We start from the raw sequence: 12,430 nt of genomic DNA, 5'->3' as shown, positions 1-12,430 counted from the left end.
CCGGAGTTGCTCTGTTTTTCTTTGTGTTTAAACCTCTTCAGTCAACCATGAACATTATACATGAGATGAGAATCCATCACCTCTTCAGAACGCACAATTATTTCCCTTCATTTGAGCGACGTGGTAATCATCTACCTGACAGTCAGACAAAGCGAGGCACAGCGTGTAACTGCCCATGGTAAAAGTCGTGCACAGCTGATCTGTGTGCCCTCACATGTGTGGGTGGATGATCGTGCACAAGTGTGTGTGTGTGTGTGTGTGTGTGCACGCCTGAACACCATGTGTGCGTGAGAGACTGTGTAGGTGGACGTCAGCTGAATCTGCAAGGCCAAACACATGAAATATGCAGCCGTGCGGGAGATGCAGGAGGCCCGAGAGGCTTTTCTGCTGCTATTGGAGGTTATTGAGGTTTTGGCTTGAAGTTTACATTTCTGAACTGACCTTTAAAAACTTGTGTTATTAGAAAATATAGATGTCCTTGGAAAACGCATTTCTTAGCATATATTACAGTAAAACCTTTCCTAATACACATCTGCGCTGATCTTTAGCTTGAAAAATGTATCAAACACCCATATAGGTTGAGAAACTGTTTTGCCCTGTTTTCTAATGTACTCTGATTACTCTGTACATGAGTAGTAATATGTGCTACTGTGTGTCATTTTGAAGGGTGACTAAATGTTTGATTCTTTCCAACTAATGCATACCATAGAATTTGCCTGATGAGTTCTCTTAATGTCACAGATGCAATCTACACACCATTGACAGATTAAAAGGAAGAACTTATGGACAATCATAAAATAAATGTAATGCTTCCATACAGGAGAGATTAGTGATTTGATGCGAATGAATATGTGAATTTCATGCTAATGCCTTTGCAATCATCCTTACACCAGAGGCTGCATTCACAGTTGCTCCTTATGATGAAATTCTAAGGCAGTTTTAGAATTATGACATTTTTTCAGAATTCTTCCTTATAATAAAGACTAGATCCTAGAAATATGGAGAGCTCTTACAGTGAAAATCTGTTCGGAGTTGGGAGGACCTTTAAGAGCCTTGAGAGTTTAAGCAGAGGAGAAAATGGTGGACATAGAAATACTGAGGGATGCTACAGTTTAGAGTATCTGAACCAAGGTGCACTCAGGCTGCTGTCTGTCTGTGGTGGCCAGACACTGCACTTGTACTTTTTGCTTGTTTTACTTCAAAGTGTCACCCATCTGTCTCAGTGTGGGTGCTGACTTTTGTGATGACCTAATACAAAATGTGAAGAAATAAAACACAAACTAATGAGCAAGTGCAAGCTGACTAATCTCCCCCATGAACCATCAACCACCATAAAAGTCTAGATATGAACATGGAGAAAGACAATCTTTTTTTTAATCATATCAAAACAAACTTCAATCCAGAAAACAGCTCCATCGGTTAATACAAATACTTGACAGATGACGGGACGCTTGTACATGTTCACTGTTCTCTTTTCCAGTTCTGCTCTCGACTAATTTCCCTGACAGCTGCAGAGCTGTACAGAACAAGAAACCATGTTTTATGTAAAGATCTGACACAGGTGAGAGTCTTATGTTGTCTGATTGTACAGTCCTTTCAGTGTTGACTGGGTCATAGGAAGCTGCTGCTTAGTTTTAATGTTATGGTACAATTTGTAGTTACACGTTTGGTGGAAATCAAGTTGAATGTCCCGACATAAAAATTCTACAAAAACATCCTGGAAAAACAAAATCCACGGCTCACTCCAGTGCGGTTTAGGCATCATCGGGTTTGTCTGCAGGCGGTCCACATGGCTGAAGCATCTTCTCCATCAGGTTGAAGCGGACGCGCGCTTTGCTCTCGTTCTCAGCCACGGAGAAGTAGTTGAGCAGGTCAAAATGTCCCATGTAGGAGCAGTAAGAGTCTCTGTGCTGGTTCACCAGCCATTCCCACTTGCTGGTGTCGGCGTGTCCCGTGCCGATGTACTTCGACTGGAGATGCTCCAGTTGACTGTGGATGTTGTATCTGTCCGTCATGATCGCTCAGAATAAAGTCACGGAGGCTCTGAACAGAGAAGGGAGGACACGAGTAAGTATGAATTGATTCGTGCGAACTCAACCACACGTAGACATCGGATTGAAATATAACCTGGGTGGATTTTAAACCATGAAAGCGGCTGTCGCGCAAACATTCACCTGTCGTGCGCAGTCATTATAACTATTATAACTACAAGCCAGTTTATTTCCAAATATACCTACCAAATAAAACTAACCTGCTCCCTCACGTTTCTAAGAAGCGTTAAGATCTTCAAACAAACAGCCAGCATGCTAACGTTGTTTTCAATAGCTTGCTGGCTAACAGTAACGTGAGGTTAGCTAGCTGCTATTAGCCCAAAAAACGCCTCAAACCGTAACCTAGGCTTATATTTTTGACAAATGTGAATTTCTAAGTAACAATGCGGCTTTCAAATGCACATTATACTTACTTGGTAAAAGATTTCACAGCAAAGCAAGCTCAGGAGCGACGTAAATACTGTCCAGCGCTGTTTGTGCCGCGTCGTAAAGCAATGGACGACGACTTCCGGTACGTCCCTCTGTAAAATGAGCCGGGCGGAAACAAAGGCTGTGCAACATTTTGTTCTCGCCCTCATTTTACATTCAAATTTACTTTGTAGGCTCGGCTTTGATTATGTGGCCTTACCAGGTTGTACAATGTTTAATACTTCATGATAACTGTTTGTAAAGGATAAAAAGAGACAGAGGCAGAAGCTTAGTGGAGATTCAACTACTTCTCTGCTCGATTTCCCCTCTGACACCTAAGAAATGCTGTATTTTACTGCTATTAAGGTTCAATTTCCCCAAAAGTTAATACAGATTTTTATTTTGTCTGAGAGGTGGCAAAATCTTGATACGTTTTACTTTCTTTATCTATCTGTCTTTAGACTTCAATAAAAAATAGAAAAAATACATTAAATTAGAGGGATATAATTGATATCTGATTCAAACAATTCAGAGAGGCTCTTTTACCCCCAACCTTTTCAAAGATTGAAAAAAGATTTTCAAGCCACAGAATGTAGAATTTACATATAATCCAAATTTGAATACACAAAAATTCAACCCCCTTTTCTTTTTTGGCATAAAACAAACTTTACCACATGCTGTTCAAAAACAGGTTATACATTCTTTGTAACAAACCACACTCATGGAAAAAAGCTTAAAAAGCTTGACTGCAGTGTAGGCTAATGTACCTTTTCATTTTCTCCTTTTCAACTCACATCCCAAACAAACCGCTAAAGTGACTAAAAAATAAACATCATTACTTAGCGGGAAGACAGCAGACTGTACTTTCAGGGCTAACTGTTTGATCCCACATATGTTTACTGTCTGGCAGGAATATTAAATGTGCGCTTGCGCAAAACTAACATTTAAATCCAAACATTACTACTGATAAATATCGCAGACAATCTGTTTCCTTTAACACGAACAATACCTCATTTTATCCAATAGAATAAAGAGCTTCACTCACTGTGACTTACAGAGTGCATTCATTCATGAGGCTCTATGATGACAGGAACGATGTCACTGTTTTATTATATAAACTGTTGCACTAGCTGTGTCCCACGTGTCAAATACGTTTTTTTATTGCCAGAGCTTATTGCCAGCTCCACTCCCCTGATGGGAACACTTTGCAGTTTGGATAATTACCTGACATTTTTGCACAGGTTCTTTTCTCCTCCAGTATGAAGTTCTTTAGGTCACATTTTCAGCGCTGATAGAACAGGTCCGTTGTCGAGCTGAGACATTTTCCTTTCCCCATCATTTCTCATTAAAAAACAGCAGTGGAGATGTGGAGGGAAAGCAAAAAGAAGCCAGTGCATCTTCATCACACAGTCATATTGTTCACGTACCCCTTATATATAAGCAATATGTATCCTTCTGCTGCATTTTACCCAGGGGGTGTTATGTTCTTGGTTGGAGGCCCAATGACTGAATAACAGCTATATTTATAAATCCTTTTCCAGCAATTTGTACTTAAGTTGCCACGTGCAACGCAAGGAGAAATTTGCCGTAGCACTTAAGAGTTAAAGCACACGTGGGGAAAGGGGACAAATGTGTCCATAGTTACCTGCTTTTATGTGTTCAGCCTGTGATGAATAGAAATAATTGGAAATCCTGGAAGAATCAGCAAAGTGGTCGTGATAATGGAGCTGTACTGAAGCGGAGAAAAGTAGCCCCCAGAGGTTCATTTTCACCAACGTGCTGAAGGCTCAGAATTCATTGTAAAAACGTTGGCTATGGATAAAGCATCAGCGAAGACATGAGATCAGTTCCTTTGAGGTTCATCTGTTTGTGTGATTAAATAATAAACGACATGTGACGACTGTCTTTTTTCATGATTATTGACTATGAAGCTCAAAACACCTGGTGAGAACAACCTGAAGGATAACAGTAATAAGATGTGAGAGTCCATTTATCACACCGCGGCGCGGAGATCTGCAGGGACAGAGATTAGATTTATGTTGGCTGACCCCGGCGGAGGCTGCTGGATGTGAGGTCAGAGCTGTGCGCCGTTCTCACTGTGCGGGAAACGTGGTTTTGTGCCCGGAGGATCCTGTGAGCCTTGATAAGTTTCTGGATCTTTATGCCTGAGGCGTACACTGCAAGACCGCGTCTCCTGTCCGTTGTCGTTGGAGAAGCTGTTGAAGAGACGTAGGATTTGAATCCGAATGAGAGTGAAGACACAATTAGAGATGATACAGAAAGAGGTGGGGGGGAGGGTTGATCTCCGCTACATTACGCTGCTCCCTTTTCTTTATCTTGGTGTGTGTTTGATCAAGAGAATTATTAACAGGCCCTTTTCTCGAGTGTCTGTTACACTTGAGTCCATAGCACTCTGTAACTCATTATTCAACAGCCAGCATGACAAGCACTACATTTTAATTAGTGGACACTGTTAAGATGTTGCTGAGAGAACACACTGTTGAATCTGGTGGTGGTGTTTTTAATGAGACCTCGGTACATCTCCAGCTGTGTTTGTGGCAACCAGAACACTTTTTTTTTTAAGCCAAAATAACATGTTTTCCAAAACCTACCGAATGGATGTTGTCCCTACTCCTAACCAGGGCCTTAAAAACAGCACTGTGATAAGAAGCATTGAAAATTGAACCCAAAGAAATCCAAAGATTTAACTCGGCGTATCTGTGGTTTTGCAGACACACACTTTGCCAAAGTGTATTCTGATGATTGGGTTGTTTATGAAGTTTCCCGCTTCTTTTCAGGAATTTTCTTAGGACATGTGTAAGAATGTCAGTTTAAAAATGCACCACTATTTCAGACATTTTAAGCTAAGAATCAGAACTAAAGCAGGAAAGGCTGACTTTCATGCTGCATTTGGAAGTTTCCGACCTCCTCCTAAACCTCCTCCTCAAAGTTGGCAAATCTACCTCTCCTCCACCTCATCCATTGTTTTCCCTCCTATTTTGTTTGTAATGCACTGCTGATGGTTCACTTGTGTGTACACTTGCCAGAAAGACATCATTATGTGACAGATTTTCATTAACTAGGTCAGAGGCTGGAAGTTTCACCTGGGGAGTTCTGACCACCAACGTTATCGGCAACTCAAATATGTAAGTAAAAAGTATCCTTCAATTCCCACCATGCAACTCGATAGTGTCTTTCATTAGATCTTCCTGGTCTGATGAACATCCGCATCTATCGAACACCACAAACTTTTTCAGGCTTTCCTTTAAAAAAACAAAACAGTACAGTACCTTGATGAATGTGTGTTTTCATCTGAGCATTTCACCCTGTTCACCGTACGTAATGCAGAGCCTGTTTAGCCTGTTTATGAGTAACACCAGTGTATGTCTTAGTGCAGCTCCATACCAAAGAAAACCCTTTTCAGAGGAAAGTGGTGCATTGATGTGAACCAGGTAGCGCAGATTGTAGTACAGCTTCCCATCTCATGAAGAGCCCCCAAGGAAGCTACTGAAGTGTGCAACTGTGCCAAAGTTGGTCAAAGGTGCTCTGGCAGAACAGGTGTACGTGGTGCATTGAAGGATAATGAATGCAGATGTGTGTTTGTACTGTTTGTGATTGTCCGTGGGATAAATAAGTTTTGTTTTTGCACTCTGCTACCAATCATTTGGGTGTTGTTTTATCTCACTTTTATGCAGAGGTACAATTATGGTAAAATAATAGTCACACAGGCCCGATGCTAAAAATTTGATAGCCAATCTTTTAGTGAGCTGACCCGGGAACTGCAAAGCAAAGCACCAGCAGGAGGAGAGGGTAATGAAATCAGGTGGATGGATGGCAAAATTGCCTGACTGTGCCTCACAGTCCTGCTGAGTGATAGCCTTGTAAAAAAATGGAGTCAGCGATATTTCCTGTGATTTAAACCAACTGCCTGAGACGGAGACCATTCCCAGCCACCGGGAGTCAGAGGTGGATAGAGAGAGGAAGTTAAAACAGATGACACCCTGCAGGGTTGTTACGGTGACGGCTGGTTGGTCGGCGGACAAACTGAGGCGGCTCGCTGGTCAGCTGCAGGCTTTTGCTGGATGGCTGGTTCGTCGGCGGAGGGAGTAATGAGGTGGATGGCAGCTTTAGAGGACTCAGCGGACGGTCCCAATTATTTGCTTCTTGATAGATTAACTCGACTGACTGGCTGGTTTGTTTATCCTGCTTCCTTCCTGTCTGTTAAAATTGACTGCTGTAGAATTTTAATTTCTTTTAATGGACCTTTTTCCCCCGGCCCTTTTGCGCTTTTAATTCAGGTTCTGGTGTCTTCAAAATTAAAAAGTCCGCACCAACAGAAGCTCCTATCTCCGACGGAAAGCACTGCTCCTGAAACGCCTCGTCAGTAGTCCCGCCCCCCCCGTGACTTTGTGACATCAGACTAGGTCACCAAGTCACAGGTTTGCATAATTTATACCCGAAAAGCTAGTTTGGCACGGAAGAAATAACCTTGTAAAGCTGCTCTGTTGCTGTCAGCAGTGCTGGCTCAGGTATGTATGAGTGAGCTGACCAATCAGAGAAGACTGGATATTCTGGAGGAGGGGTTTTTAAGAGATGGGAACTAAAACAGAGCATTTCAAACACAGGGGGAATAACAAACAATGAGGAAACTGATATGTTTTTTGAGTAAACCTTTTTTTTTATTTGTAGCCCAAAATAAAATCATGACCCCAAAGATGAGCACAATATGTCTCCTCGAACTGCCCAACCAAACCTGAGATTCTCTCTCCAGCTGCCACCTCTCAGCCCTCCCTACGTGCTGCCGTGCACCACACCAGCAAAACTCAATGTTCCCCTCAGTCAGATGATGAGAGCCGGTTAGCCATTCATCTAAGTGTGAAATAGCCTGCGGAAACTTCCGCTCCGTGACAGCGCCGGGTCGCCGCGGTATCAAGGTCTGGAGGACTTAAATGGGATTAAGCACGGCTCCGGACATACAATCTCACTCTGTCATGCGCTCGCTGTTTGGGGTTTCATGGGGGATTCGTGTGACGGATCCCACATTATGATCAGAAGAGGCACTTTACTCAATGCTTCGGCTGTGACCTGAGCAAAAACAACTTGTAGCTGGAAGATAAAACAAGGCTTTGACTTTCTAGCCGGAGCCATTCAGAGCAGAGCAATGAAATGCAGTTAGGAAGCTGATCAACACAGCACCCGGAGCACTGGACAGGAATCACATTTCCTATGGGTACAGATGCAGCACTGAACATTGTTATTTAGTCCACGCCTGCTGCAGACGTGACATCATGCACACGATAAGCAAACCTTGCATTCTTAATCGATGACATTAGATCAAGATTGTCATAATAAGATGATTAACATTCACAAACACACCCAGTTAAGAGAGAACATTAACAGAATTTAGCAGCTGATCTTTCCATGCAAAACGGCATATTATTGTTCGATACATGGGAGAGACATGAGCCCCACTTTCACATTTCTGTCTCTCTCTTTTTTTTTTATAAACCTTTTAGCACAAACTCGGATATTCTCCTCTGGACAAGAGGTCAATACACTTTGGTTCGGTTGAGTAGCTTCCTGCCACAGACGAGGGCAGCTCCAAGACATGACACCTGAGCGAAAGGCGCCGTCTTCGCAGGAAGAGGGGACATTCAACGCCACTTGGTACTAATCACTATGACAGGATTAATCACACTGCCAACTCTGATGACATAATGCCAGGCTCCTCGACAACCCCACGCATGACAGCGCGGTGTGAAAGGCATTCGTGCAGACTTTACGTGGCTGCGAAACTCACACACACCGCCTCCCGAGAGTGTGCTGATTATGCTCTCTCACGCAGACACTCACAGATTGTCTGGTGTGATGAGGTTCACATTGTTTTGTATTACAGACGAAATCTGAAGGAAAACTCCGCAACAACAGGACAACCTTTTTTTTTCCTCAACTCTCAAAAAAAGCTTCCTAAATCACATCATTTTTTTTTAATGCAATCCCAGCTCGAAGCTCGTACTTGGTGTGGGAACAGGTTTCAGTCCGTTTTAATGCCCTCTTTCTCTTCCTGTCAACTCGGTAATACGTATAGCACCATATGTCAAGCGAGTGACCGCTTGCTGAGTGAGGACGCAGGGTCAGCCAGGGCCAGTGGACACTCCTGCGCCGAGTCAGGCGATTAATGACTGAGAATAACGCTTGATTTAAAATACCCAGAAAAAGGAATAAAGGATGGAGGGTGGCCAACTTTCATATAAAGGGTCCTGAACGTAAAATTTAAGAGGATAAAATGCAGAATTGCGTAGAATTACTCAGAAAAAAATGACGGAAGATTACCACTCATTTGCCCTTTGAGTGAACATAATGAATACCTCACTCCCTCAGCCCTCAATCTCTCAGTCCTGCAGAACTGCACTTGAGCTTTCAGCTGTTTTGTGTGGGATTTCCAAAGAGGGAAAGCACAGAGGGAATAATGATAATTTTGTTCCCCACAGACATGGTGGACCCATTTTGGTATACTACTTCCAGGTTCCTGCTGGTATTGTGCATGCTGGCTCACTGCTGTCGCATGCTATGACATAGCACAATAGCACCTTTATAAACATTAAAGGAGACCTATTATGCTTTTTTGTGTTTTTGTCTTTGTTCAGTATGCTTTTTTGGAGCTTTGTGCATGTGAAATATCTTTAAAGTTGAAAAGGTCAAGTCTGCACCGACAGAAGCTCCTCTCTCCCACAGAAAACATTGCTCCTTAAATGCCTCGTCAGTAGCCCCGCCTTTCATTGCTGCATCACCATGGCACAAATTAATTGATTTAGCACAGTTGTTAGAAGTGTTGGCTCAGGCGTGTGTGAGCTGACCAATCAGAGAGGACTAGATTTTTTTGCCTTAAAGTGACAGGAGCTAAAACAGAGCGTTTCAAACAGACAGAGCATTAACAAAAACAGTGGTTTAAAGTCTTATTGGTAGCACCTGAACTTTAGCCGCAATTACAAGGCAACATTTCCAAAGACTCATACACACTGAGCTGATGCAGCACCTTGTGGATGAAATACAGAGATCCCCTAATGTCACAATAATAATGCTTTTACATTACAGCAATCATTTTGTCATAACTTATAGTTGTAGGAGGAAACACGTTATTGATGCAGAAAAAGCTGCCGCCTCGTACCGACTGTGGCTGAATTTGAGTTATGTCCGCCCGCGCCCTACAAGATATATGTTGCTCGCAATTCGCTTTTATTGCTTGATGCTCACCGCGCAGAAACAGCTGTGCAGTGAGAGGACACACTCGTAGGAACTTGAAGACAGGGAACGGACTGCAGTGCAGATGACACTTTATTCAGATGCAAGAAAAAAAGGCATTCAGCGAGATTCAGAGTTACATTTTATTACACCGCACTGATTGAGAGTAGAACTATATGCATCATGTTACAGGGTGTGGTCCATAGAGTAGAAATGAGCGTCTGTACATAGATTACAAGAGTGTAAACACTCACATGATAAAAACAAAGTTTAACAGCGCCATGTGTGCAGATCAAAATGTGGATTTTATTTAAATGTACCTTCTGAATGTGTCATCAGGTATGTATTATATTAATGCAACACAGTGTGTGTTGTGTTCCTTTTGGTTTATGTCGTACATTTTGAATGTTGGGTGTTCGATGTCAGACTCTAGATAGCGGCAGACTTCTCAAATCTAGTGGCGATCGATGTTTTTTTGCCAACTTAAGTGACAGCTGTCGCCCTCATATTGAACCTAGCTGGCTAATTAAGCTAATGGTAGCTGAAAACACTGTTTCTGGACGCCTTGTGCCTAATGTGTTCAATGAATGTTATGTTTTAAGTACCTCCGTCAAGGATGTTTTCACCCATGTCCATTTGTTTGTTGGTTGGTTGGTTTGTCAGCAGGAAGAGCAGGTCTGATTTTTACAGCAATTGCTATTTAACGTATTTGTTGTGCATTCAGTGATCATCTCTTACTACAGCAGCTTCCATTGTTAGTTGACCTGTTACTTTAAAATTACACTTATTAAAGTGATAGAGTTTCAATTTGTATTTTTATCCCACTGGTATCAACGTCACAGTTGAGTGTTTACTCCTCCAATGTCATATTGTTAAAGGAAATTACCGCTAATGCAAAATGAATTTCCTGCTGCAGCTGTTGCTTTTTATAAAACAAATTACAGCGGAACCTCGACTTGCTTTTCTTGTCAGGAAGCCAAAGGAAATATAATGTAGTGTGTTTGTCACCGAGGACAAAAAAACGTGACAAGAATACTGTCAGTTTTGTTATTGTCTCGTCCGGATATCAGACATAAATAAAGATAATGGGGGCCTTGGCGGAGGTATGCGCTCTACTGAGTGCCACTCTATCTCCACATTGTTTCAAAAATGTTGCTGAAAGCAGCGATACCAGAAATAAACTCACTGTTGGTACAGCACGCTGTCGTCATGCACACGTTTTCAGACAAAGCGAACAAAACTAAAACGATCTCTAAATTTAAACTCTGCGCACACAATTTAAGCTTTTAAACATGACGTTTTCTGATTAATATACATCTCTTCAGTTAACAAGGCAGATATTCAATATGAAAAAAGTTATATATAGAGAGCACAATGACTTTGCTGGTCCACTGTTGTCATCATCATCATCGTCCTCATCATCATCTGATATCATTATCTGGCAAATTCCTGATTCCATGTTCATAAAAAACAAAAAAACAAAAGCAACGGAATACTTACAGCATTTTACACGCAAGATTAATACAATCATTCATCTTTACAGAGTGTTAAAAAAATACTGGTACACAGAATATCGAGTAACGCTACTGTAAAGGCAACTGGCAAAGTTCAGATTACAGCACGACACGTGAAGCACAAGCAATTCTAAAGATCACAGCTGCAGATGTACAATCCTGCTCGGCCCACAAGTGACTCCATTTAAGCCCCGCACCTTGTGTGACGACCGCTCAGCTGTAGTTAATCATACACTGGTGGTGCCATATGCTCGCACTGTATATGCCACAATATCATGCTCTGTGCTAACAGGCCAATGCGTCTTCTTTGCTGGTTTAGAGGATCCTCAGTTTGGCACAAGGAATCCTTCTGTACATTCACAAGTTCGTTAAGTTCAGCAGGGAGAACATACAGTGCCTGCTATGTGTCTTCTGAGTGAGAAGTCCAGCAACAGGGCTGAAAACGTCTTGAGGGAGAGGAAAGGAAAGGAAAGGAAAGGAAAGGAAAGGAGCTGTCGTCTCACATGCAAATAACTGACAAAAGAAAGCATCAGGGGGTAAAGAGAGGTAAAGACTGGCTTGGGGTCTTTTGAACTCTGCAGACATACAGTAATACAATTAATTGATCCTTTCCTTCTACGTAACGTAACAAATTAATGATGAGGGTTTCGGACTGGAGGCTTCGATCAATGAGGTGGCTTTGTACAGAGCAGAGAGGACAAAACAACATCGCACGAGAGTCTTGTGCACGTGTCTTTTACAGATCTCTGCTTTCTCTGCTGCGCGTCGTCAGTCCGTATACTCAACGTTATCAGAATTTTTAATCTTGAACTTCGCCATCAGAATTTCGGAAAGCGATTCTAAAAGCATTAATGCACAATTCAGTGCACGGCCGAGGCGTCGCAATGATGCCAGCTCGACCAGCTTTATCTCTTTTATGGTAAGAAGCCTTGCACAGCCATGCAGTTAGTAGGAGGCAGATCACGAGTCATGTTCATTCCTGTCCCGGGTTGTTAATGCGCACGCGTGGTTTCTGTGTGTGTGTGTGTGTGTGTGTGTGTGTGTGTGTGTGTGTGTGTGTCAGAGCCCCGTGGTGACCTGCGTGACCTCCGAGTTGAGATCGTCGTTGGCAACGCCGCCACAACAGCGAGAGTCCACCGACGACCCCTCCAAGGCTAGTCATACCTGCGGAGAAAGCGTTAATGTCATGTCGCACACAGTTCGAGTCCTCAAACT

The 12,430-nt window shown here is 42.6% G+C and overlaps 2 protein-coding genes and 1 long non-coding RNA gene across 6 annotated transcripts in view; 1 reads left to right on the top strand and 2 right to left on the bottom strand.

The window, feature by feature from the left end:
* Positions 1–1,288: 1,288 nt before the first annotated feature.
* sf3b5 (splicing factor 3b, subunit 5) lies at positions 1,289–2,623 on the bottom strand. The gene is made up of 2 exons (XM_037124569.1): positions 2,465–2,623; positions 1,289–2,043 (listed from the first exon to the last, which is right to left on the bottom strand). The coding sequence occupies exon 2, from the start codon at positions 2,013–2,015 to the stop codon at positions 1,755–1,757; it is 261 nt and encodes an 86-aa protein (XP_036980464.1). The 5' UTR covers positions 2,016–2,043; positions 2,465–2,623; the 3' UTR covers positions 1,289–1,754.
* On the top strand, positions 1,935–12,413 carry LOC119033944. 3 transcript variants are annotated; one of them, XR_005079434.1, is made up of 3 exons: positions 1,935–2,067; positions 5,543–5,605; positions 12,279–12,413. It is a non-coding gene; the product is annotated as an uncharacterized LOC119033944 (long non-coding RNA). The 3 variants fall into 3 exon arrangements; XR_005079435.1 differs by lacking the exon at positions 12,279–12,413 and adding an exon at positions 8,951–9,085; XR_005079433.1 differs by lacking the exon at positions 12,279–12,413 and adding an exon at positions 7,976–8,816.
* oprm1 (opioid receptor, mu 1) overlaps positions 9,777–12,430 on the bottom strand; it is a 32,462-nt gene continuing 29,808 nt past the window's right edge. For both annotated transcript variants that reach the window (XM_037124567.1, XM_037124568.1), the window contains exon 6: positions 9,777–12,379. In XM_037124567.1, coding sequence (XP_036980462.1) covers positions 12,374–12,379 — 6 coding nt within the window. In that variant the 3' untranslated portion in view covers positions 9,777–12,373. The remainder of the gene's footprint in view (positions 12,380–12,430) is intronic.

The sequence above is a fragment of the Acanthopagrus latus genome, chromosome 15 (assembly GCF_904848185.1).
Source record: "Acanthopagrus latus isolate v.2019 chromosome 15, fAcaLat1.1, whole genome shotgun sequence".
Lineage (NCBI taxonomy): Eukaryota > Metazoa > Chordata > Actinopteri > Spariformes > Sparidae > Acanthopagrus > Acanthopagrus latus.
Note: the sequence above shows the minus strand (reverse complement) of the source record. Positions and strands in the feature narration are given on the sequence as shown.